This window comes from Dermacentor silvarum, chromosome 1, assembly GCF_013339745.2.
Source record: "Dermacentor silvarum isolate Dsil-2018 chromosome 1, BIME_Dsil_1.4, whole genome shotgun sequence".
NCBI lineage: Eukaryota > Metazoa > Arthropoda > Arachnida > Ixodida > Ixodidae > Dermacentor > Dermacentor silvarum.
The window spans coordinates 134927461-134954786 of NC_051154.1; the positions used below are offsets into that span (position 1 = coordinate 134927461).

At 42.9% G+C, this 27326-nt stretch overlaps 1 protein-coding gene across 4 annotated transcripts in view; it reads left to right on the plus strand.

Moving 5' to 3' along the window:
* The first annotated feature begins 17723 nt into the window (after positions 1 to 17723).
* LOC119436073 (tigger transposable element-derived protein 3-like) overlaps positions 17724 to 27326 on the plus strand; it is a 61865-nt gene continuing 52262 nt past the window's right edge. For 2 of the 4 annotated variants that reach the window (XR_007463171.1, XM_037702818.2), the window contains exons 1-5: positions 17724 to 17907; positions 18631 to 18666; positions 19207 to 19278; positions 24192 to 24275; positions 24358 to 24426. Coding sequence is in view for 3 of the 4 variants with exons in the window: in XM_037702818.2 (XP_037558746.1) it covers positions 18633 to 18666; positions 19207 to 19278; positions 24192 to 24275; positions 24358 to 24426 (259 nt within the window). In the remaining variant the exon portion in view is untranslated. Of the gene's footprint in view, positions 17908 to 18630; positions 18667 to 19206; positions 19279 to 23248; positions 23766 to 24191; positions 24276 to 24357; positions 24427 to 27326 lie in introns of those variants that run through there. The other 2 variants (XM_049655475.1, XM_037702820.2) reach the window with 2 other exon arrangements.

Genomic DNA, 27326 nt, shown 5'->3' on the forward strand with positions numbered 1-27326 from the left:
TTAGAGTACATATTTGCATGTTTTGTTAAAGTGCATGCTGTGTTTAAAAGATGCAGTACAATTGGGAACATTTACTGCAAGCAAGCTTAACTACTTAACAGTTTGGATATGATGGCACCTTGCCACCTTTCCTTAAAGTTAAGATGCCATTTTATAAAAAGCATTATGCTCTGTGGAGAAGCCTGCTTGCGGAAATGGATATCCCTTGTGAAAGCCCAATAATAACTAAAGAGAAATTTTTCTTGTGAGATAAGTATTTGTTTTTGCATAAGTGGACTGGTTTCTTAAAACTTTCGTCACAAATAGGAGGTTCTGATCGTGCTAAACAATCTGAACCTCCTATTTGAGCTATAAATTTTTGTTTCTTTGTCAGTTTCACATGTACTGTCATCACAATATGGTGTAACAAACATGAATTGTCTATGAATTTTTTAAGTTTGATGAAATTCCGTATATTGCATAAAGCTGATGAGAGGTTTTGGTGCTGAAAGCAACTTGTTTTGGGAGGCCCACTGGTTGTGGGAGTAGTATGGCAACAAGCCACCTTAGTTTTGTTTATTTTGAGGGGCCTCCGGAGTGTGAGCTCCAATTAATATTTAAATATGGCCTGAACAACAGAAAATGCTTTTTTATATTGTTTTATTGTGATGCATAGGCTGATCTTTTTTTTTTTTGCATGTGTGAACCATCCTTTAAGAATTTGTCATAGCACACCACTACGCTTTGTATGTCGGTTTCATGCTAATCTGCTGCCCATGTCTAAAGCGGTTGTCACCACTGCCTGAGCCAGAGCATCACTGACAAAACATTGCCCTGCCAGAAATGACAATTCTGGGCAGTGGGGAGTGTTTCATATAAGAAGAAAGTTCTGAAATTCTAAAGCATCAGTTTTACCGTATAGACTCTTGTAAGGACCGTACTTTTTTTTTTTTCACAACTCTGACAAGGTGCGGCCCTTACATGGGACCAAACCTTTTGGTTCAGTCCCCTGTAAGGGCCGTTACTAGATGGCTCTAGATACTAGATGCCACTACTAATTGGCTCTCCCCATCTAGTAACGGCACGCGGAAGTACGCAGCGCGCGAAAATTCACCGATGCGCGCGCACGGCATCGGGGCATCGAACCAGATTGCTTCTCCGTTAGAATTATTTTCTTTTTTCTCAGAATTTTGGGCTGCCAAGTTGGGGGTGCGGCTCTTACACAGTTGAGGCCCTTACACGAGTCTATACGGTATTTTTTCCTGATTGCATGCTACCCACTTTCTGTCAGTTCTGCTGTGACGAGTCATGACTGGCAAGTATGGACTTCATCCTGGACATAGCATAGGACAGCTGTGAACTTCCTGCCCATCGCATTACCATACCATAATTCACAATGCCTGGCCCATACATTTTGTACAGCTGCCAAAGAATATCTGTTGACGTCAGTTTCTTGGCTTGCAAAAGCTTGATTACCGCACAAACTTTGCATTCGGTGAGAGATTCTACCAGAGGTGGGGGGGGGCAGCCACTTCGCACCACACAGGGAAAATTGCTCCTGCGGCACTGCACTTAAACCAAATTTGCACTAGTGCAAACTTGTTCTTGGAAAACTAGCACTATCTTTTGAGTTTCCTAAATAGCAGGGCAACATTTTGTCAATGATGCTGTGATTCAGGCAGAGGTAGGTGACAGGTGGGCTTGATTCACTGGCAGCAGATTAGCATGATACCAGCATACAAAATTTAGCACTGTGTTAAAGTTTTCAAGAACGGACGGTTCATATCTGGAAAAACAACTTTTACACCACTTTGATAATATTAGTGTTTCTTTTTTTAGATGCTCGTGCGTTTTTAAAAATGCTCAGAACTAACATTCTCGACTGGATGACCCTTTTAATTTGAAAAGAAAAAGTTTAATATTTGCTGGCCTGTGAGACTTGACGCTAGAACTGCTCTTATGTATACAACAAAATTGGAACCATGGGTCATGAAGGTAGTCCTATGTGAACCCAAAGTAGGGCTACTGTAACAAATAACAATTCCTTTGCCTGTACTAGGTAGAGGTGCCCTACTACAAAGGTGATATACAGGGTGTCCCAGCTATCACGCAGCACGATTTAAAAAAAGATTAATGGCATTACGGGGGGGCGAAGCAAACCTCGAGCGACTAGTCTCGAGGCACTTTGCGTGTATTCGCGGGCTTCTTTCACACTCGGAAAAACACTTTTATGTAGCACGTACTGAGCAACAGAAAGCTGTATAGGTTTCAGCTATGTGGCATAAACCTAATCTGCCACGATGAATTAAGCTTCAGCCAGGAGTTTTTCATGTTGCTCTACAATTTTATCATTGACACTTTGACAATTAGGACAGTACTTCTCGAGTTAGACAATTAATTCCAATTAGATAATTAAATCTCAGTAACGAAAAAATTACTGGCGGCTACTCCACTGCACTAGGTTTGCTTCGCGTAGCGCCGTTCCTCTTTTTTTAAATCATGCTGCGTGATAGCTGGGACACCCTGTAGAACGAGAAAACAGTGGTGCTAGGATGTGTGAGGCGTGTTACCACCACATCTCCCTTTGCTAGAAGATTGGAGGGATGTGCATGTTTGTGATTATGTATGCATGCATAATAATAATAATGTGTGAGTCTTTGAGAGTAATTCACGATTATGAAAAATAACCTAATGGCTGGTGTCTAGATGCTGTTGCACAGGGTCATAGATGCTACATAATAGAGGGAGACTAAAAAGCTGCAGGTGTGAGAGAACGGTCTTTTATGTAATATTGTGGGCTACCTGCTGCATGCAGGAAATTATATTTGGCTTGCAAGTTCATGGTAGCATTTTCCATAGCTCACAAATGTTTTCTTACCATGTGCTAAAATTGTTGCAGCGCCTTTTTTAAGCTTTATTAGTGGCTATGCAGGTGGCTGGCTTTATACTGCATCAATTTGCAACATAGCATCTGTTCAGCACGAGATGGGTTTAAAATACTGCGTGATGTTGGCAAGTTTTTGTGGTGTTCGACATGGACTCCTAATGTCAAAATGAGATTTTTGGATGCAGGTATGTATAGAAGCATGATGCAGCAGGCTGGGGCGTGACCATCCCTGAATTGTAGTTCAGTTTGACTTCTGTTGCCTCTCTGGGAACCGCTTCCATTGCCCTTGATGACCTATCTGTGCACTTAATTTATATCCTGCATGCAGTACAAAGGAACATTGCAGTACATGAACATTGAACTGAGATGCAGAAAAAGGGAAGAACTGGTTCAATGCTTTCACCAACATGGTTTTGCTTCAGGCCACTACCACTACACTGGGTTGTTTCGTCTGTTATACCACATGGTCACCAGCTACTAGTCCCATGCAACATGATTGCAGAATTGGCACTTTTAGAGCTTGCTAAACTGGTTACAAAATGTGTTTGTGTCATGCTGGAGCAGAGGAGGTTTCATATCTTGATCAGTGAGTGACGTCTGCCTATTAAAGAAAGACGTTTTTTGTTACTATGCCTTTACAACTGATGCAGAGTCTCTAGTGACCTGCAAAAGTTGGGGAAATTCTGAGCACCTGAAAAGTGTGGGAATTGTCAGGGAATTTTTCATTTTAATGAGGAAATGGAAGTCATGGAAAATGACTGATAGAACTGTCCAAGTAGCAAATTTGTGTAGGCTATTAGGCTCTTTCTGCTAAGTTATTAGGCTTTTTGCAGCACTGCAAGTCAGCTGTTCTGCACAATTATTCTGATGGAGGAAGCGGCGGGACATGGCACCGACCTAAAGCACAGCACTGCTGTGACTCCTGCACTAATGCATTTTGTTACACTATTAAAACCCAGTTCTAATAACATGTCTTCGTTGGCTAGTGTAAGGCAGCTATGTGGCATAAACCTAATCTGCCACGATGAATTAAGCTTCAGCCACACCGCTGAAAAAGGTTCATTGTCGTGATGAAATGCTCGTTCACAGCATAAATTTCTATTCCAAGTGCACTGCGCTTGGTTGTAAAAGGCAATATTAAGAAGGTCATGGCAGTGCGGTAAAAGCCACATGTTTCGCACTCGTGCATAGGAAAAAGTATTGTCAGCACATAAATTTTTCTCCATACTAAGGGCGTGCATTTTAGTAACTAAAAGTTGTACTGTGACCCAACTTTGTTATTTGTTTTTTATTAGGGTTCTGCTGTCTAATGAACCATCATTCATATCTTTAGATTGCCCACAAAAATGTGCCATTTACAGCAGAACACTTGGCAAAAGTGGCATTTTCTCAAATTCGGGAGCATTGTTTTTGTTGCATGAAAAAGCATTCTTATCCAATTATTTATGTTTAAGGCTGCCAGCATCAGATAATAAAATGACAGTGAACAAAGCTAAAAGTTCTGTAAACTTTACACTTGCACTAAGGTCTGCTTCTTGATTCAACAATAAATACAGCAAAAAGTTGTAAGGCGATTCAAACTCTACTTGAATTTGATAAAAAAGAATGTCTTCCTGGCCAAGCTGTGGGTGAAAGTGGTGTGTATGAACCGTATAACTTATTGTGAGAACAGCGCTGAAGCAACAATGTTTGATCGATGTCAACCAGAGGTTGAATTGCCTTCCAACTTATTTGAGTGCATACATAGTGGCACCTAGCACTTTCTATACGTTTCTTCTTCAACTCTTCAAAGTCCACTTCGGTCAGCAATTTGTTCAGGCACAGCATGGCAACGTGAAGGCGAGTAGTGAGCGACAGATCACCGGTATCGTTCTGTGCTGCCCCCCCATTTGGTAGTGCAGCACACGTGATGCAGAGCTTGCGAGTTCAGATGCTACCGGCGGCAGTTGTCTTGTTGTTCAATTTCATTTCCCTTTAACTTATCGTTTCAACATTTCAATTAAAACAACCAAAAATTTCCCATGTGCTTCCCTTGGCTTCATGTGGCTGCGACTAACAAAAATCAGGCACCACGGTGTGCCTTCTCCTCGTTCCCCCAATGTACTGAAATTTCTCTGGTGCGAGCACAATTTAGCTCCCCTCCATGTGCTGAAGGTGGAGTCACTGCACAAGGCACTCTATCGCATGAGAGGAGTAGGAAGAGCATTGGGCTTTAGACTGCACTATCTTCAGGATCTAATAATCCTGAAGTTGGTGCATGATCATGAGAAGATCATGAGAAGGAAATTTACCGAAGAATAAAAATGGGTTAAAGTGCATACCGCAGGCATTTCAGAATCCCGACTGGGAGCTTACCACTGTAGTTGAAAAGAAAAGTGTACAATCATTGCATTCTAGCAGTGCTAACATATGGGGCAGAAACTTGGAAGTTAACAAAGAAGCTCAAGAACAAGTTTAAGCCCACGCAAAGATTGATGGAACAAAAAATGCTAAGTGTAACATTAAGAGAGAGGAAGACAACGATGTGGGTCGGAGAGCAAACGGGGATAGCCGATATTCTAGTTGACATTAAGAGAAAGAAAATGGAGCTGGGCAGGCAATGTAATGCCTAGGGCAGATAGCTAGTGGATCATTAGAGTTACAGAATGGGTGCCAAGGGAAGGGAAGTGCAGTCGACGATGGCGGAAAATTAGGTGGGGTGACGAAATTAGGAAATTTGCAGGTGCAAATTGGAATCAGCTAGTGCAATACGGGTAATTGGAGATCACTGGAAGCAGCCTTCGTCCCACAGTGGACATAAAAATAGGCTGATGGTGATGATGATAATCTTCAGGATCAGACCACATTTTAATGTGAAGCATTTTTTGCCTCATTCTTGAAACTTTGTCGTAGATAGGTAGGTAGGTTTCTATCTCATTAAAAGTCATTAATGTGCAACAGATAGTGCAATTGAACCACTGCCGTTGAGCACAGCAGCCCTATTCTTTAACCATTAGGCCACGATCGTATTCATACTTGTCGTGTTCCAAAGCCAGCTAGCTCTTGGAAACAGTCGGCGTGTGCACCCATGCCACTTTCTCGTCTTCTTTCTTCGTGACAGCTCACACTTTGAGGCACCGTGTTAGGCTGCACCATCTCTAGGACTGGCCCACCTTGCCCAATACTCTCCTCGTAGCTTATACTATGAAGTAACTGTGCGATGTTGTACTGACTTCATGATCGCCCAATCATGTTTTAACATTTCTTCACCGAAGTACAAGTGCCATCGTCATTTTAACATACACCACATGAATACCATAGGTACGTACAATTGTATAACACGTAGTCGCCGATGACGTCACAATCCGTGTTTCTCCCTCTTACGTTAGTCCACTACCTATGTAGAACCAAAAAATTGGCATGTCATAAGCTCGCATTGAACGGCCAGTACAGAAATCATGCCTTTGCTGCCATATGGTCGTCTTCAACGTGTTCATAGTGCTGCTGTTGTAACACGCGTATGCTTGTGATTCACAGACACAACTACTCAATTTAGACAAACACAATGGTCCACCTGGTATTGCTTTGCAGAACCCCAAACCATGATAGATAGCCAGGTACCTGCAAAATGCTTCGCATAATGTTGATTCCCACATTGTGTGGGAATTTTAATGCCACTAAGGTAGACATAATTTTTTTTCTGCCAGAAATATTTTGGGCCACAACTTTTTAAATATAGAATTGGAGGGGGTCGACTTCATGGCTGGTGCATTTGGTCCTAATTGACCCTTTTGCATTGATATGACAGGCGGGTTCTTAACTGTTACATGGTCACTGGTTGTTGACTTTTTTGAAGAAGCCCTTTTGTGCAACTTCAATTTACATTTTGCTTGATGAGTGGTCTTTGTTTACAGTTGTGCTATTATTCGAATTTTATCATGGCATGTTTAAGTGCCCCATAGGTCTGACAAAAACGGTGGTCGAAATTTTGGACACCCGGCAAGGTTTCATGTTCACTTGATTTCGTTGAATACCATCTGCTTGTATGGTGCTTCAAGTAATAATCTAGCCACATAAGGTTAAGTGCATTTGCCAACAAACGTTTCAGAATTTAGAAACAAAAAAAAATTTGTGTAGCTTGCATTGGAGGTGCAGTGGTAAAGAGACAGCGGAGCTGATGGGCACCTAGCTAGTCCTGACTTTTGGGCTAGGCTAAGCACTACCAAGTCAACCCCAGCATTTTCTGGAGTTTATTAATTATTGATCGATTATCGATTAGTTATTTATTGGCTATCACAAGGTATTGGCACTGTATTTGGGCTAGCTAAGCACTACGAAGTCATCCCGGCATTTCCCGGAATGTATTGATTATTTGTCAATTATCGATTAGCTATTGATTGGCTATCGATTGGAGATCACACAGTATAGGCCACGTATTTGGGCTAGGCTAAGCACTACCAAGTCATCCCCAGCATTTTCCAGAATTTTCTGGATTAGCTATTGATTGGCTATCGATTGTTTATCGATGACTGCCTAAGCTTAAGTAGTCCCAACCATGCTTAGCTAGACTTAGCCAGGCTCAGCTTCGCTAGTTCACAGGAGTATGTGCCATTGCGCTTGGACCCTTTCTGTACTACCGCCAGGATCGGCCCATATTTTTGGGTTCAGCAGACACATTACGCCCAGCTTAAACAGCTCCGCTGTTAAAGCTTCTCTTTTGTGGTCTTGGTACCCAGCACAGGTACACAGGCCAAAAATAGGTGTTTTCGACAGGCAGTGGTGTGTGTCTGACACATTCATTGTACCCTAAACTCTGCCAAGACAGACTGATGCTGTTACCATTGGGGTTAGGCGCATGCGTGCTGAACAGCCAAGTTGTAATTATTTGGCAAAGGCCAATATAAGGATTGAAATAACGAATGTTTGGGCACATAGAAATGTATGGGGGCTGACTTCGACCTTCGCTCAGGATCAAATTAACCCAAAAATTGAATTAACTGGAATCGAATGAACGGAAGTCTGCTGTACTTAGATTTTTCTTACTGCCAGTGTAAGCTGAAAATTTCCCCCAAGTGTTGTTTCTTCTGGATTGCCAAATTTTTTGGATGTGAGGAAAATTGTGTTGAAAAAGCAATTGCTGTCTTGTGATGTTTTTTATTTCTTATTTTTTCATGGAATTCTTACTTTAAAGTCACAGAAAACCTTGAAAAGTCAGGGAGTATTGAAAAATGAATTCGCTAGACACCCTGATTGGTTCTATGTAAGCATTTTTCACAATATCACAAAGCTAGGACCCTAAATAACATGGTGGTGAAAGCGTAGTATTTTTTGAGGAACAAATCTAGGAGTGCAACATCCAAATATGGAAAGCTAACGTCACTTCCAGAACTGTCCAAGTATTTTTTTAGCAGTAATTACATAGAATAGCAGCTCTTTATAGTTCACTAAACACTTTTCTGAAAGGGAACGCCTGCCTTCACTGGATTTGCTCTGGTCTTGTAAACTGAGAATGCCACTACACATTTGAAAAAATGTGAAGTTCATTACAGCCATAGCTCAAGCAAAAGTGCTTAGGCTGACAGTTGCCACTTTTCATGTAGTGTGCATGATATATGCATATGAGGAGCTCTGCACAGTCAAAAGTGACCTTAGCTTCTGATGCAAACCTTTCAAGTCTTGTCTCTGTGTGTAGAGTTTGTACTGCAGTAGAGATTAGTAAATGAAAGGAAGCACAGGTCTCTTGTAAATAGGACACTGCATTGCCTTAAAATGTTTGTGACCTAATTAGCAAATGACTTTCCTACGTGGCTAAGCAATGGCGACAAATTAATCCCATTCCATCTTGAGTGAATATTATAACTCTTTATAAACGGCGATGGGTTCAAAAGGAAGTTGTTACATAAATTCGTAATCTTTCTAGCAAGCTATACTCTTTTATCATTCCTACCACATCTAGCCAAATGCGTGACAACTTGTCTTATCAGGTATGATATACATGCATACACGTACGTATCAGTGGCGTAGCGAGGACCTTATTTCGGGGGGCGAGGGGGGGGGGGGGGTGGTTCTTCGCCGACAATTACCACTCCTCCCCCTCCTTCACCTCCCTGTCTCTCTCTCTCTTTATATATATATATATATATATATATAATATGTGTGTGTGTGTATGACGCGAGCAGGAGGTTGTGGATGGAGACAAACATGATCGTCTGAACACTGCCTTTAATCTTCATCTTCCTCCTTCACCACTAATGCACCGTCACACTCTTCCCCCTCCCCTCGGGAGAGTCGTAGTTGCAACAAGGGCGAATGAATGAAAAGCATAAGAATGTGCGTTAGTCCAAGATGGCTCTATAACCCTTGACAACTTCAAAGAAACGTATAGCGATCCGGTAACGCTACCAGAGCCTGACTCTGGTAGCGATCCAGAGTCAGGCTCTGGTGGACGAGCCTGACTGTTTCATACCGGACAATGTACCTTCATGTGCCGTAGCTCGTGAACACTGATCGTAGTATGCGTTGAGTGCCTGATGCAAGTGCGTACAGTTCAAATGCATTGAAGTAGCAGGAGCGGTGGTTGTTCTTGAAATTAGTGCGGATGAAGGGATGCACGTTGCGAGTTTTTATTGGGATAGTGCGCTCACGTGAGATGTACCGTTGGCGCATGAATTTCCTCGGTTCTGATGGTTTGAGATATGCGTTTCCTGAAATGGCTGCTTGTTGTTCGAGGTTTCTGAGGCCAGAACACGGTCCTCTTCGCCGTCTCATTTGATGTTGTCGCGATTGTCCCCGCCATAGGCGCAGTCTTGACTGGTCATGTTGTAAAGGTCCTTGGTGATGTACGTTTCTTGGGACATGACCTACTTGGGTTCGCCTTGGGTTTAGCTGGCTTGCGCTTTCACGCCTTTCTTGTTGCATCTGGGTTTTCGGTGATGCTCTTCGTCGTCGATTATGTTGAAGCCGTCGTCGGGGTCGCTGAAGTTGTTGATTGAGTTGATGTTGATCTTTTTGATGTTTATGCGGGAGCTGCTGGGGTAGTATTTCCTACACATTTGGCCTTTGATTTGTTTTGCAAACCGAGGTGGTAATCTGTGGGTAGCTGGTTCATTTCTCGCTTGTGGGAGACTTGTCTGGTGGCAGAAGCATTGTGTCAGGCTCCACAGAAGGCTCTTCTGAGGCTGCAGCGACGACATGATGAATGGGTGCTGTTGTCTTATGGCAGAGTGTGATGCTTAGGGTTTGCGATGCTTCTGCAGTGGCAGCGGTTCCTTGCAGTGTTGTACGCGGTATAAAGTTTATTTGTTGCGAAGTGGTTTGGTCTCCAAATGCACATTGCTCATCCGTAGCTGCTGAAAGAGTATTGTCTTCTTCGAGAAAAGAGTACATGCTGCTGGTGGCTTCCCTCTGACCTATTGTCGGATAGCAAGTCGAATTTGCTTCATCAGAATAAATAGTAGTTGCGCTTGAGACGTTGCGCTGTCTTACAGCCGTGAAAGTGTCACAAGATGCAAAACCTGGTGGTGGTCCATGCGTACAAGACAGCAGTGTGAATGCGTCGGATTGTTCAGGGACATGATTCCTGCGGTGTGTCGAGAGCGTAGATGGTGAAGATGGCTCTGTGGTAGTCATCATCATGCTGGGCGTGCATTTCTGCGTCGTCTTCTCGGGAGGATCACTACATGGGAAATTCATCCACAATCTCCTCATACGAGGCCTTGTTTGCCACTGATGATGATAGTTACGTTGAGTCTGCAGGTGACTGCAGTGACACAGTTTAAATGCCTCTAGCTGTTGGGTAATGGAGGGGTCTGCAACGTATACGTGAAATCGGCTGATCATCTCTTCTTTGATTTTCATCCACGATTCGTAGTTTTCGAAGATTTGCATAAGGTAAAAGTGAAAGGCCTCACCGGTTACGTAGTCATTGAAGTTTGCAACCATCTCCCATTCCAACCACGATGCAGCGGATGCGTGGAACTCGAAGAGGTGGAACCAATCTTCCACGGGCCCATCGTCCACTGATCTGGTGTATTTGGGTATGTCCAGGGCTTGCGGCGATGCGGTCATGATGCTGGTCAGTGTAGGTGGGGAGCTGTGCCCTCGGGGTTCACAGCGTGGCGTGGAAGGCTTCCATGTTGATGTGCGGCTGATGAGGTGGCTGCCAGGTCTTCATCCTGGTGACTTCTGTGACACGAGCAGGAGGTTGCGGACGGAGTCGGAGTCAAACATGATCGCCCGAACACTGCCTTTAATCTTCGTCTTCCTCCTTCACCACTAATGCGCCCTTGTGCGTACGTCATATATATATATATATATATATATATATATATATATATATATATATATATATATGACGTACGCACAAGGGTGCATTAGTGGTGAAAACGGCCCACTAGAAGGTACTGGAGAAGGAGACCCACTTCAAGGCGCTGGAGCGGACGACCCACTTCAGAGTTCCACCACTTCGCTACAATATATGTGTGTGTGTGTGTGCGCGTGCGTGCGTGTGTGTGTGTGTGTGTGTGTGCGTGTGCGTGCATGTGTGTGTGTGTGTGTGTGTGTGTGTGTGTGTGTGTGTGTGTGTGTGTGTGTGTGTGTGTGTGTGTGTGTGTGTGTGTGTGTGTGTGTGTGTGTGTGTGTGTGTGTGTGTGTGGAGGTTGTAGACCATGCAAAGACAACCTCCTAGCACACTCCGGACGAGAATGCTTTAACGAGGATGCACGTCCTTGTGTTGCAGAAACAACACTTTGCTTAACTTCTGACAAAAGTTTTTCATTGCTAAAGCATGCAGCCACTATGTATCAGACTATGCTATTATCCTTATACTATTTTTTAAAAATGATGATACTAAAAGAAACTCAAATTTAGTTTACGAATTGATGCATTTATATAATGTATATGTTGATGACATGGTTGGCATATGTGATGACATGGCTGGTACATGACTTGGAAAAACCAACAGTGCCAAGAACGGCACCAAGCAAAAACAAGACCGTGCACTATCATTTTTCTTGTTTGCATTTTGCAGCACAGACTTGTTGCAGCCCAGGTAACAGTGGAAGAGATGTACCACTCTTCTAATGAATGGTACATACACGGCTACGTACCGAAGAGGGCGGGCACTATTTTGCAATTGGCCTATCAATCGCGCTTTTGGCATTGTGGGAATGCTATATTATTCTATATTTAAACATACAGGAACGAATCTTTGCGCTAGAACTTCGATAGTATCATACGATGCAAGTTTCACTCACTTTTGATGACCTGCTGTCGACTTGTTTGAAGAGATGTTTGGAAGTACGTAACTTGCGATCATGGTGTTGTAGTCATCACGCGACGCATATCGTTATTTGATCACACTTGGGAATTGATGAGGCAGACAGTCCAAACTAGGGCTGCTTCCTGTTTAGAAGCCTTTGTGAAAATTACGACATCTGTAGTTCGCAATAAAGTAAGGGCCAGTACCTCCGAGAGATTCGAAAGTGTCGTGTCTCCTGACACAGTCTATTCCAAGAATTGCCGAGACGTTTAGTTAGAATGGGCTCTCCGCAGCAAGCAGCACGTGTTATGACAGGGTAGGTGAGCCTCAGCTAGGTGACTGGCCGCAGCCGTCTGGTGCTGAGCAATCAGGCAGTGACGAGACGCTCTCCCTATGTCCATAATAATCCGCCAACTTCGTTCTTGATGCCTTTTATAAATGGCCTCCCCCCCCCCCCTCCTTGTATCCTTGTAAATTATTTTCCGTTAGTCACGGTCGCACTCTTTAATATTCACCGGGTTGGTGAACGGCGCTGCGGCCCCTAACATTCCTATATTTCTGTTTCTGTGTGGTCTTCGAGGTTATTCACCTACCTGCCTTCCCACCTGTTTGTTGTGGCCGTTTCTTAGCTTCCCTCGCCCAGCAACCCCGTCCCTCAATATATCTTGCCGTGCGCCAATCAGTGTTCTGTAGGTCTTTCCTTCAATTTTCCCGTATTTTACGCTGTTTTCATTTTTAACAGCATGTACAAACCAGCCTAACAGCAAGCTCTTCTCGAGTTTATTAACATAATGAAAGTAAGAGACAATGGAAAGAAAGAAAGGGGAGATGGGGTTCTTATTATGCGTTTCTATAGACAAGCAAGTCTCAATATTTTTGGGATGCTTTTCTGCCGTGTAGCGTGGTCGACGATTCGGTCAAGTACCAGAAATCAGAAGCTTTTCGATGACACAAATGCATGGTGGGCAGCAACAATGTCTCCAAGTGTTATAAACGCGCTCGTCCCATCTTTACCTGTGTGTGGAATTTTTAGCGCTGATCCCCCCTCAGCAGTTATGGTTAACACGATCCTTGTACAGTATAGACCACTTATAAAATAACCGCTTATAGTGCAGGACCGGATATAGTACGGTCTTCTCAGACTCCCGTTAATTTTCCCATAGCACTCCATGTATACGCATACCACTTACAGTGCAGCCGCGTGAGAAGAAATAGCGGTTTTAATGCGGCTTCCGTGGGAAAATCTCGCCGACAAGGGCGGTAGCGAGCACGCTTCTCAACGAAGTGCGACCACCGATGGGAGAGGAGAGCAACGAGGGCGATGCGGAGGAGGAGCATGAGACGTGGAGCATGAGTCCAAGGGCGATAAAATCGTCGCCGCGAACGAGTGAAAGCGCGCGGGGGACGCGCGCCTTCACGGAGAGCGAATGCACAGCGGAGAGCAAACGCGACTTCCATCGTGCGAAAGGCCGTGGGGGTATGGGAGGCAGTTTCACCTTTCGGGCGAAACTGAGACATTACTTTGCTTCATGCGAAGATCGTGGGTACTTGGACATTAACCTTTAAACGTTCGTAAATTTAAATAGATGCAAAACTCCCAGTCGCACGCTTCGATTTTCGGATACACGCGGCTGCTTGGTCCACATGTTTTGCATACGTGCAGGGCTTGAAAATCGTTGTTTTGGTTATGGTGCGGTACTGCTTATAGTGCAGATATTCATGACTCCGGCGACTTACGTTATAAGCGGTCTACACTGTATAATGAGGTAGAGGCACGCCATGGGTGTGGCCGCAATGTTCTGTGAATGGGAGAGAAGATCACCCCCATGACACACCCTCTCTTTGGACCACCACTAGCTCTTGCCTTGCTTTCACATTCAAGATTACCCTTTCATCCACGTTGCCCTTTCTGAGCCCGCCTCCTGAAACTTTCTGTTCCGTGGAAAAGGGGGGGGGGGGGGCTTCGTCAGAAAATTTCGGGGGGAGTTTCGACCCCCCAAAGCGTGTGGTGGTGGTCGCTTCTTAGGAACTCCTCCCATTGTTCCTTTATAGAGTTTTCTATTGCTGGGCACAGCCAGAGCATATGATCACAAGAGCATGAATTGCCTCCGCATTTGGGGCATGACTGCGGGAAGTCTGGGTCTATCCTGCTAAGGGACCGTGGAGTGGGGTACATGCGGGTTTGTAGCATTCTGAGCGTGCTAGCTTGTGGTTTATTTAGTTTTGGGTGAGGAGGAGGGAACCACCTCCTTTCCAAGCGGTAGTGTGAGACGATTTCGTGAAAGGTGCACAATGGGTCTTTCTGGATGCAAGCCTCGTTATGAGGATGGCCATTGACGGAGTGGCACGAACATTTTGAAATCGTACTGGAATGGCGGCGCACGAGCAGTGACTGTGCAGCTGTGGTAGAGTGACTGTCGACTGTTTTTCTGAGTCCCGAGTGATGTCGAGCCGAGCGCTTCCCCTCTCTTCCCCCACGTGCACTGCACACGCCATCACACCGCCCGAAGCCGGAGGTTTGAAATGCCCTCGCAATTCAAGGCATACTATAGCAACCCAGACGTTGATCATGCGCGCTGGTTTGGAGCGTGTATTTGACATAGCGATGGAGTTCATGTTGATTCCAGCAAATTTATAGCATCAGAGCACCAATTCTCGCATGCTGGTTGTGTGGTCATTCAAAGAAGGTGTACATTGGTTTCACCCAAACATCCCAGCCAATGGACACTCCTTCACTTTGTAGAAAAGAGCATATGGTTTAATATCTTAAACAAGTAATTTTCTTTTCCCTTATGTATACTGCAATTTCTTGCATATTTCAGTTGGACTTTCACATTTGCCTTTTTTTTTATTTCTTGTTTAATGGTACTGTACAGGGATTCACTAGTGCCATGTATATTATTTAATTCAGCACTAAGTGCTATTTTATAACATATATTGTTTATCTTTTCAAAAGTCAATAGTGTGAACTATATTTAGTCTTTAACGAGTTAAAGATCATCCTTTATCAAACATTTATGCACTTGTGTTTCAAACTAGGTTCCAACTATCCAACATTAAAATAATCCTCCGCCTATATTTATGTCCACTGCAGGACGAAGGCCTCTCCCTGTGATCTCCAATTACCCCTGTCTTGCGCTAGCTGATTCCAGCCTGCAAATTTCCTAACTTCATCACCCCACCTAGTTTTCTGCCGTCCTCGACTGCGCTTCCCTTCTCTTGGTATCCATTCTGTAACTCTAATGGTCCACCGGTTATCCATCCTACGCATTACATGGCCTGCCCAGCTCCATTTTTTTCCATTTAATGTCAACTATAATATCGGTTATCCCCATTTGTTCTCTGATCCGCACCGCTCTCTTCCTAAATAGGGTCCTACAAAAGTAGATAAGTGTGTTTCAACCTTTCTAAAAGTGCCCGGCAAAAATTTTGATTAATCAATGAATCGATGAAAAACCCTTCATCAAAAGCGATTAATCGATTAAAGGATGAATGATTAATTGTTATTCAAAAAAAAAATTAATCGACCATCCCTACTACAAGTGCACACACTCTAAAAGAAAAGTTTGCACTTTCTGAGACTTATCAGCTGTTATAACCCTCAATTGAGGGTTGATAGTATTAATAAGATACCATAAGTAATAAATAAATAAGTTGTCCCTCAACCATAATTGTTGTGTGCCTTTCCTATAACACTGGGCACACAGTACTTCCACACAACGAACTGCATGCTACATAGCATTCTTGACAGGAAAATAGCGAGCACAGTGTTCTCAAGAAAGGAAGCGCAAGCAAGACATTCACTCTAAAGAAAAGTCTTTTGAGCAATGAGAATAGCTTTTTTTTTTTTTTTTTTTTTTTTTTTGGGGGGGGGGGGGGGGGTAGGCTGGGCAGGCCGCATAATAACCCAGACGTTTCAGGGGAGAAGGACAGGTGCCTGGTGTGCGCCCCTCTGGCTAAGCCAGTGCTTATCTTTGTCCCCAAACAATAATCTTACCTGCCTCTCTCCTTTATTTAAGCTGTGTACCCGGTATAGTTCTATATGTCACGAACGGCATGCGCGTTATCAGCGTGACATAGACCGGAAAGTAGCAAGCGAACAGTTTCCAAGAAAGAAAACGCAAGCCGCACAAAAGTTTGCGCCCTTTGGGGCTTATCTTGTTCCACAACGATAATCGTCATCTGCCTTGCTGCGTTCCTTTCTTGAAAACACCGCGCTCTCTACTTTCCTGCCAAGAATGCTATGTCACGCTGATAATGCGCATGCCGTTCCTGACCTGGAACTACCGGGCACGCTGCGTTAAAGAAAGGAAAGGCGCGCAAGTAGGTGACGATTATCGTTTGGTGACAAGATATACACTCAAAAGTTTGCACCTTTTGGGGCTATCTTGTCCCACAACGATAATTGTCGTCTATCTTGCCCACATTTCCTTTCTTTAACGCTGCGAGCCCAGTACTTCCAGGTCACGAAGGGCATGCACGTTATCAGCATGAGATAGCAATCTCTACAGGAAAGCGACGGTTTTCAGAGCGCAAGCAAGGCAGATGACGATTATCGTTGTGGAACAATAAAAACTCCAAAGGGTGCACATGCACTTCTTTAAGGGTGTAGAATAGTTTATAACCTAACTGAACACTATAGGTTAGGTACATTATTACATGTACATTTGAGATGTTTAAGTGTGCCGCCGTACTAGAGAGTATTAGCTTGTCCGGTAATCGGGTAAACGCGAGCGGGCGGGGCGTTGGGGCGGTTTGCCGGAACTAACTGTAGCCGGAACCGTAAACGTGAGCGGCCTGTATGGTGCTACCACCTGGTGGCACAGAAATCAAACAGACAAAAACAGCCTATATTGCAGTAACCAAGTGTATTCTACTTCGCTGCTGGTGTAAATGTTCGATAGTGGCGTAATCGTGTTGCCGCCGAAAATTTACACCAGCAGAGGAGTAGAATACACTTGGTTACTGCAATATTAGCTGTTTTTTGTTTGTTTGATTTCTGCGCCACCAGGTGGTAGCACCATACAGGCCGCTCACGTTTACGGTTCCGGCAAACCGCCCCAACGCCCCGCCCGCTCGCGTTTACCCCATTACCGGACAAGCTAATACTCTCTACTGTCAATACGATAGTCTAATAAAATCATCTCCGTGAACAAAAGTTACGTTAGACCCGCCGGTTGCTCAGTGGCCATGGTGTTGGGCAGCCTTTGGCTGCTGAGCACGATCGAGGTCGCGGGATCGAATCCCGGCCACGGCGGCCGCATTTCGATGGGGGCGAAATGCGAAAACACCCGTGTACTTAGACTTAGGTGCACGTTAAAGAATCCCAGGTGGTCCAAATTTCCGGAGTACCCCACTACGGCGTGCCTCATACTCAGTTTGTGGTTTTGGGACGTAAAGCCCCATAATTTTAAAAGTTACGTTAGCCAGTGCAAATGTACGTACACGCAAGTTTGGACCACAAAACCTACTAATTAAGGCTCTTTTAGTACAGCTAATTTGATGTTTGCTGCATGACTATTGCATGTCATTCTGCTCGGACGCACGTGTTAATACACGCAATAATAAAATGCGCAAAGCAAGATGGCCAGCTATAGCGGAAAATCGCTATCAGTTACTGGCAACACTGGCATAAACAAATGGAGTGTTTTGACGTTTTAACGCGAGCGTTTGATGTTCGCTTTTTGCGCGTCTTTGCCCATAAAATGGGTATCCCTTGACTAGATAATGGTGTGCTGATAGCCAGGTAACATTTGCTAGCGCGACCTACGTCGAGCATTCCTCCTACGAAAACTGCACCAAGGTAAGCTTTTCACAGTAAACGAACCCTCTCGCCCATGTTTTATCTGCGCCTATTATTTTGCCGACCGCACCGAGCGTCTATTGCAAACGACGTGTTCGTGCGCACACACAAGCATAAAAAAGAAAGAAAAAAAAAAAAAAGAGGATAATGCGGTGCGTTTTGTTTGCAAACTGCAGCGTTAATTAAAGGACGCATTTCACATGGTGAAAAACCTTTTGGATCTTTCGCACAAAGATGAAAACATGGCGTCCGCAATAACGATGTTTCTTATAAAAGGACTTCAGTGACATTATGAACTGTTTTTAAACGCTTCTTTCATACCTTTGACTTTTACTTGTCCGCCTGTTTTGCACTCCACTTTGGCTGCTTAGTTAAATTTGGCGTGCCGTCTTCTGAAATGTGTTTTGATTGATTAAAGAACATCGAAAGTGATCTTGTTAATCGCGCGGATATTTTTTATTGTTCGGCGGCAGCGCGCAAAAACTTCAAAACGAGAACCACGAGTGTAGATGAACGCACGAACTGTCGCTGCAAATGAGTAGTACGTAAAACAGTGGAATAGCTTGTAATGGAGGCGGAAAGCAGTTGTGAAACTCGCGCGCAATTTTTGGATGTGCTCCGATGTTCATCTGTGCTCATCTGTCAACGTGACGCTAGGGCACTGTATTTTCGTTGATGTAAGAGCTCTGAGTAAAATAATTGTTACTGTTCCAACACCTGCAGAGATGGACACGAACTTGGTTTTGGGAATGCATCAAGGTGAGTGCCCTCCGGCGCAAATGTGTATTCTGCCTCCCGAGTTCATACACTGAGCTCGCTACATTTTTCAGAATTATGGACACTTGCATGCTACGGGAACAAATATTTCGTTTGGTAATTGTTTCCAGGTTGCTACAGCTTCTCTAGCGCAGTGCTAACAGTGTGCTGTTTTTACGAAGTCAGATCACAGCAGTGTGTGATGTTTATAAACAGTAGTAAAGTGAATCAGTGACAGAAACCTTAGTAGTTTCAGATGCGTGGCTACGTATTCGACGTGATAGCTTCGGTGACACTAGCCTCGGCAGACTTTCTAGATTTGTCTAATGGGAAATGGTACATTGTCAAAGTGCTGCATGTGTGACGTTTCACTGACGTATATCACAGTGTTTTCTGTTTCCGTCGGTGCTGTCGCGACATGTACTTGCACGATTGCTGTCACTCAGTCTTAATTAACTTCATGACTTTTAAGGCCTTGTTCTTGAATTTGATCTGTAAGGTAATATCTTGAATACTTAAATTTTTATTGATTTTTCCATCCAGGAATGAGCTGTAGCAGCATGGATGGGAGTGACGTGAGAGGTCTGCACCCATCAAGTGCTGCCAGCCACTTGGGTAATAAATGCATAGCAAATATGCACCATTAGATGTCCCGTGATTGCCGAAAATCACACACTTTCAAGCAGCCAAACTGCATGCTTGACTAGTCATTGTCATTCAAGAGCACTTGTGTAATACTGCTCAGGAACTAATAATTGTATGCAATTATACGGCTGTTTGAATATGCTGGTTGTGAAATATAGCTGAAATATCAATGCCAGGGAATATGCTGGCATTGAAATAAAATTGCATTCACCATTGTAAAGGAAATTTTGCAGCGCAGGAAAGCCACCTTGTACGTTTTTGCAATGCATCTGTACTGCTAAAAGTGAGTGAATTGGATTGAAGTGCTGCTCTTTTGCCGTGCTGGTGGTTTTACAACATGGCAGCTTTCACGAAATCAGTACAGGCTATCTATATGCAAAATCTTGATGTATAACCTTCTTGCCTTACCAACGTTTGATGAAGAATACTCTGATGCTTATTGATTATGCTTATTTTATATCCTACTTTTGGCGTAGTCCTTGGTTTCAAAACATAAATTCACCATTTTGTTTTTGTAGTGTTTCATTAAGTTGGTGTCTTGGGTCAAAGCATTGTCAAAAGAAGCTACAGGTCCAGCCTTTGACAATGCTTACTGGCTTTTGTCCTTCTTTTAATATTCCTTCTTTGTGTCTGTCATAAGTAGAGACCTGAACTTTAGGCAAAATACTTATTTTTTTATTAAGTCCTTACCATGCGTATTTAACATATAAACAAACTATGGGTCTAGAAACATGGTAATGACACTTTGATTATGCCTGTAAATGCTTATTTTGATGTTGGTATCTGCCTTTTTCCATGTTTTGACCTAGCCTTATTTTATTGATAATGTTATAACCCACTAGTGAACTTGGCTGAAGCCAGCTGATTATTATTAAGACAAATACTTTGTCGATAATGTAGCTGTTATTAACAGCTTTGCAGCAGAAGAGAGTATTTTTGTGAGAAGGGCTCAAACTATGCTACGCCATGATACTCTTGAAGGTGACTTAACATACTTGCGCGGTCACATCAAGTTTTTAGCCTACATCATGAGAAAATTTAATGCTGTGCCTCAACTCTGACCCGTAAAGCTGCGCTCATTTTGGACGATCAGGAAAGGTTCGCCACCATCTGCAATGGACCTGTTGCTAATAGACGTATAATTTGAGACTTTAATCCATCTTGAACAAAAAAAAAATCCCAGGTTTTCAGTACTGAAAGATTTGACAAAGGTTCTGACCGGTGAACATTTTGGAATTCCAAAAGGCATTGGATCAGTGAACGTTCTGAGGTACAAATATGTACTCGTAACTTTAGTGGATGTTGAGTGGTCCTTTTCTGGACCACTCAACCAAAAAGGTACTATCGACCAAAAAAGTTTACGGACCACGGGATCTCAGAAAGCGCTAAATATCTGAGCAGCCTTTAAAAGTAACCAGTAAAACCGTACATCATAATGTTGTTCGCATATACTAGTAGAGGCTGGAAATGGGAATACCAGGCTGCATTTTGAGGCTGCGGATATATTCAGCTTTTTGTCAGATCCCTTGGTCCGTAAACTTTTTTGGTCTATAGTACATACCAATACTCAGTAAAAAAAGACTCAACATGAAACCCGAAAATCTTGAGGTGGTGCTTGTTTCTCGCTACTTTCACAACTTTTCTCATGGTGTCTTCTCACACTGAATTTAAGATAAATCTTGTTACTTGCGTATTTTGCCTCATTCCATTTTTATTGTGAAAATAAAGAAAATTTCACAAAGCAGCGGTCTATTGGGCTTTGTTCCTTAGAAAATTATGATTTATCCTCAGTTGCATGGCAGAAGTTCTAATTAATATAGTGTATACATGCCTAAAGGACAGTGTTCGACGCCTATATAAACCTTAAATAACAGCTTTAGTGCCTGTTGTAAATGCTTAAAATAGCATTTTTTGGTGCCTAAACATCTGGCCTCTAGTCATGAGCGTCATAGATATTAATGTCAAGCATTCTCTGCCTCATTCTTTGCACTTTGCAATGGGTAGGTTGGTTCCTGTCTTGGCTCGCTTTAATAAAAAGAAACTATAGAGTTTTAGTATAGGGGCCCCACAAGTTTGGGGCACCAAAGAGCTTTGCGGGTGTTAGCTTTGGGGCATGCAGGGGTGAAGAGCTTTGGAATAGGGCTTTGCGTTTGTGAATAGCGTCTTGCGCTTGCAGCGCCACTACGGTGTCAAAGAAAAACTATATAAATATTAAAGTAAACTATACCACTTTATGATTCGAAGAACAATTTTGACTTTCGTGTTTTTGCGTTTAATTACAATTTGGAGGTTATTCTATTAGCAGCAAGCGATTTGTTGCGCTCAATTTTGAATAACCAACTTTATGTGCCTTCACCACCCATGCGTCAATCAATACATCAATACATGTTAGGTCTATGGGCCATGAAATCGACAAATGAATTTGGAATCGGCGGCGTCTAATGAATCACTCTTCATTACACACGTTAGTTGAGAGAAAGCATTAACCGCAGTCACTTTTCCTAGCTTACGAACTTCACGCGTTTCCACTAATCGAGTCCAGTTTGGTGCTCGGTTCGAGCCGTCGCTTCGATGGACGCTGCCATGTTTGTTGACGCAAAGCTTTTGGGGCAGCTTTTGGGGCTCCCGCTAAATCAGTGAAATAGCGGGCCCGACGCAAAACCAAAATGCAACTTGCGTCTCGCGCATGTGCAGTGGCCTTGGCGCTATTTCTTTGGGGCCCCAAGCATTCTAAAACTTTCTAATAATGTGTGATCGATGTTGCAATCAAACCTCTGCCGTCGAGCACAGCAGCCAGGTGCTCTAACCATTAGACCACCATCGCATGCATACTTCTCGCATTCCAAAGCCAGCAGCTAACTCTTTTAAATGCTGGGCGTGTGCATCCTATGACACTTTCTGGTCTTCTTTCCTCTTGACAGCTCTTGCTTTGAGGCAGCGTGTTAGACTGCACATCTCCACGACTGGCCCACTTTCCCCAGTGCTTTCGTTGTAGCAGCTAATGCTACATATGAACTGTGTGATGTATCGTTTTCATGATCGCCCAAGTTAATGATGTTTTAACATTTCTTGGCTGGATTACTAAAGGGCATTGTTGTTTTGACACACACCACATGACATAGCTATAGGTTACGTACAGTTTTATAAGACATAGTCGCTGATGACGTCACAATATGTTTTTTTCTAGCTTGCACTCGTCCGCTATCTCTATAGAACCGAACATTCTCCATGTCGTAAGCTCACATCGGACAGCCAGCATAGAAACCATGCTGTTGCCGCCATATGATCGTCTTCAACTTAGTCGTCTTCGTGCTTTTGTTGTCACACACACATACACTCGTGACCCTCACACACAACTACTCAATTTACACAAACGTGCTGGTCCACTTGGTATCGCTTTGCGGAATGTCAAATAATGCTAGATAGCCAGGTACCTGTAAAATTCTTCGCATAATATCGATTCCCACAGTGTGTGGGATCTGCACAATTTTATTTCTTCTTTAAAATGGCTGCAGCTCCTTTTATTTTTTTTAACTGAGTATGATAAGCTTAGTAGTTCTGAGTAGGGAAGTACATCAGTAGGCAGCGTTTTATACACTTTTTTTTTTTTTTTACTGGCCGTACAAATACAGCTTGTGGAGCACTTGAGCAGTTTATGGGGCTGGGTATTTAAAAATTTCTTTAGTGCCTTATTAGCATTATCACTTAAACTTTTTTTTTTCGTCGTGTTTTGGGGATTTGCTAAATGAGTCCAACTCAGGGACTCTCTGCAAGACTAGTACACTGCACTTGAAATGCATTTCAGTGTCTCGATGTGTGACATAAGATAGGCTGCACTTTTGTTGCTTGCTTCAATGCTGTATGCGTCATTAAAAAAAAAATTATGTTTGAGTGGCGGCAGCAATAATAAAGCAGATTAAACTTAATATGCACACATTTTATGCTGTAAGTTTGACATAGTGAATTATATTCAGTGCCAATATTCTTCATAATTTCCTTTAGCTGACATTACGTTTCTTGTGTGCACACTCTTCCTGCTGTACTCGTGCAGCAAGACATCCCCTTCATAGATTATGCATGCTCTTGAAGCTTTTGTTGCAACCTCCACTATCTGATTAGCATATCTTATGTGTGCCAACGCCTCTACTAGTCTGTGCGCTGTGGTTGCCACCATGTATTTTGCATCTTTGGGGAGACCATTGTTATCAAAAGTTGCTGTGCTGGCTTCCTTTTGTTAAGTGGAACAGGCATCCTGGTTGTTCATAAAAACTGATAAGCAGTTATCCAAACTCTCTATCTGCTGCTCTTCTGTGAAAGGTCTGCACATCTGTGCTCTAGAGTTTCGATCTTTGGATGGCGTGACCTAGCTGTGCTGCTGCATGGCTTCATTTTATCTCGTGCGAGGTATTCGGTTAGAGTGACGCATCTCACCAGCCTCTGTGTAGTAGTCAATACAGGTGAGATCAAGCCTAATGGTTCAATTGTAAAACTTGATTTCTTCCTTCTCTCTAGCTCAGTTTTATTCCCCATGTTGGTAATACATCACCTTTGTACAAAATTTACGAATATGTTGAGCACATTAGTGCAATTCTTTGCCTTGAGGGTAACCAAATGCTGTGCATTGCTGAAACTCTGTGTTGACACACAACAAAAGGGCATGCAATATTTTTTTTGCTTTTCATGTTAAATGTTCACTGAGTAATGTGCACTAGAAGCAGTACAGCATTTTGGCTATTGTACCGCTGAATTTCAGGTAGTATAGATACAATAATGAAAAGAGGTTAATTTTAATCAATTTGCTTGCCTTCACTGAAGTTGTGAGCAAGCATTGGGTCCAATTTTGGCATGTTTCTAAGTTGTGTTTCATGTTAATTTTCTAACAGGGATGAGTTGCAGTAGCATGTCGCCTGGAGACGTGAGAGGGATCCACCAGACAAACCAGCATGCCAACCCGACAACTGCACTAGGTAAATTTGTTCACATTTTTGTAGCTTTGGAATTCATTTCTTCTGCAGTAATGAAACTTTGTGTTGATGTACACTTTTCCAGGTATTGGCTGCAGCCCCATGGGGAGTAGCGACATTAGAACACTGCACCCTGCCATTGACTCTGACCGAGGTAGATGTTCTTTCTGTAGTTAAATTTATTTTGTTGCCTTTTCCTCTCGCTTTTTCAAACTTGTGACTTACTTGACGTAGGAAAGTTTTATAGTCCAATGCCATTTACCATAGTGGTCAACCCCTTTACACTGATGTTTTTAAGCATAACTTCTCTTGCCTATGCATGGCCTTCTGTTTTCTGTAGTAATGTTAACTGCCATTTATTGATGAAATATTTCGAGCAGGAAAAAAAATTATCTGCTAGATTCTTATATTAAAATCTACATTCGTGTATTGAGCCAGCAGTCGTTGCAAAGAAATGTAGCATTCTGAAAAATGCATGTGCACTTTGTATATGTGCGAAACTTAGAACAATTTCCTGGTGTTTCAAGCATTTTTGTAAGCGTTATGTATATTTATATTGCATGTCAATTGTGAATAGTCAAAGCCCATATTCTGACCTTGGTCATGGTAATCCTTCCATGTTGCAGACATATTAGCTGGAGCAGTGAAAGTGAATGTGATGGCTTTGTTAGTGCAAAGTTGAAATATTTAAAAATTGGCACAGTTGAAGTTAATTGGCTAATTATGCACACTGAAAAAAGTATCCTATCTCATCATGACGGCAAACAATATGCCATTGGTCATATTCATTTACAGTGTACCAGTTCTTGAAAAAAAGTTTGATTCAAGTCATGTGATGCTTCTGGTGTGAATAAAAAATATAGATCTAAAGCAACATAAAATCTTATGTAAAGTGCTGCATCATCCCGACCACGGCGGCCGCATTTCGATGGGGGCCAAATGCGAAAACACCCGTGTACTTAGATTTAGGTGCACATTAAAGAACCCCAGGTGGTCCAAAGTTCCGGAGTCCCCAACTACGGCGTGCCTCATAATCAGATCGTGGTTTTGGCACGTAAAACCCCATAATTTAATTTTAAAGTGCTGCATCACAGGCAGCTTTGACGAAACTAACGACAGTTGTAGCATACTTGTAGAAGCTAGAACAGCTGCTTAAATGAATGTGTGGAGCATTCATTTCACGTTGAGTGACTGTAAAGGAACATGGACCAGTTTTCAAATTTTAGCTTCTGTATAAAATATATTTTTTGTGGCAACTTTGTGATATTGTTAGGTTTGCTTTCGATTTAAGCATAGTTTCCCATTTTCATTGTTGTCATGGGTATAAAAAACAGGAAGAGTGCTTACATTAGAAAAAAAAAAAAAGTGGTAGTTGTACTGTTAAGGCCTTTGATTTTTCCAAGCTCTAGAGTTCTTCATTGAACACGCGTAGACAGTTCTAACTTTGCTGTCTAAAAATTTCTTAGCTCAGTTTTCTTGCTATAAATAATTTTAACAGATGCTGCCATTGGGAGCTCTATGTGTGAAAGTAATGTGCCTATACCACCAATGCATATGTTCAGATTCAGTTTGTAGAAGGCAAAATAGTCGCACAAGAGGTATTTAGTTGTTGCACATTGCAGTAAATGGTACAACTGCAGGCACCAATGAGAAAAATATTTACTGCACTACAGTTAATATGAGTTTCACACAGCATCTGTGGCATCTGCGTCTGCCCCGTGCATACCACAGAGCCTCCATAACTTGCTAATGATTTCAAATACTCCATAACTTGCTAATGATTTCAAATACTTTATATAGACAAATGAATTGGGGTTGTAAGCTGAAACTTTGCATAGACATTATGTACAGCCTGGTCAAACTGAATGTATTTTCAGAAATGAGCAGGTGTTATCAGTAGAAGCACAAATACAATGGAACCTCAGAGTTAAGTTTTTTAGGGGACCACGGAAAAAGAACGCATGATCCGGGAAACTTAACATCTGATAACAATTTTACGGGCCAGATACACAAATTGGACTGACGTTTCAGAGTGTAAGATGTAGGAAAACATAACAAACAGTAATGTATCAACGAGGTTTTAGTGTAATTACTTAATCCCTTAAAGAGGAGTTTAGTCCTTGAGGAGTTTTCTTCCAAATTTTGTTTTAAACTAGAAAATGCTTTTTTTTTAAACAAAAATTTGATATGCAACAAATCACAGTTAATTAACATTGTGTTACGCTCCTTTTCACTTCAGAAGCTCACTTTTTTGCGAAAAATCTTGAAGCATGGTGCAGCACACAGGGCAACATCATGGTCCATCCTAAGGCTTCCTTGAAAAACCGAGTTCTTGCGGCTCCACTGTCATGCCATTCTTGGGAATTGATAGGTGTTTTGACTGGCTCTTCCAAGTTGTTCTGGTCTTTTCTGTTGGTACTCTCGCTGTCAAAGTCGCTGTTGAGTTCCAACATGTATTTATTGTTAGTCGTCACTGTGCTCCAGCAAAGCCGTAATTTCGCTGTCTGTCAAAGCTTCTCACCTCTTCTCGGAATCTATGTTTGGAAGTTTTGCACAATTTGTACCAGAATAACGATTTCCCGTGCCCAGAAAGTTGCGCGTCTGTAAAAGTGCTCCCCGCAACGTGCTCCCCGCAACGTGCTCCCCGCAACGTGCTCCCCGCAACAGGCTCCCCGCAACGGGCTCCGCACAATGTGCTCCCCATTTTGGTGTCTACAAAAGTAAAGTGACACCACCTGGAAAACGAACATCTTACCACAGCTCACTATTGTTTTTAGATATGGCAGAACATATTCTGCTTGATGAAAAATATGTTTCTTTCGAATCGCGCTTTTCTACACAGCAAGGGACTTTTGTGTCTGTAGACGCGCTGCCTACTTTCCAGTCAAGTAAGTCTAACGGGCGCTGATATAATCTCGACCGGGTGAGGTGGGTCGTCACCGTAGGAATCAGGAGACGACGATGAAGGCGGGCATAGTGATAATGAAAAATAGAAAAGATTGTATTCACTTCATTGGTACATGGTTTTGACTCTATCCGAGTCTCGAGCGGTTC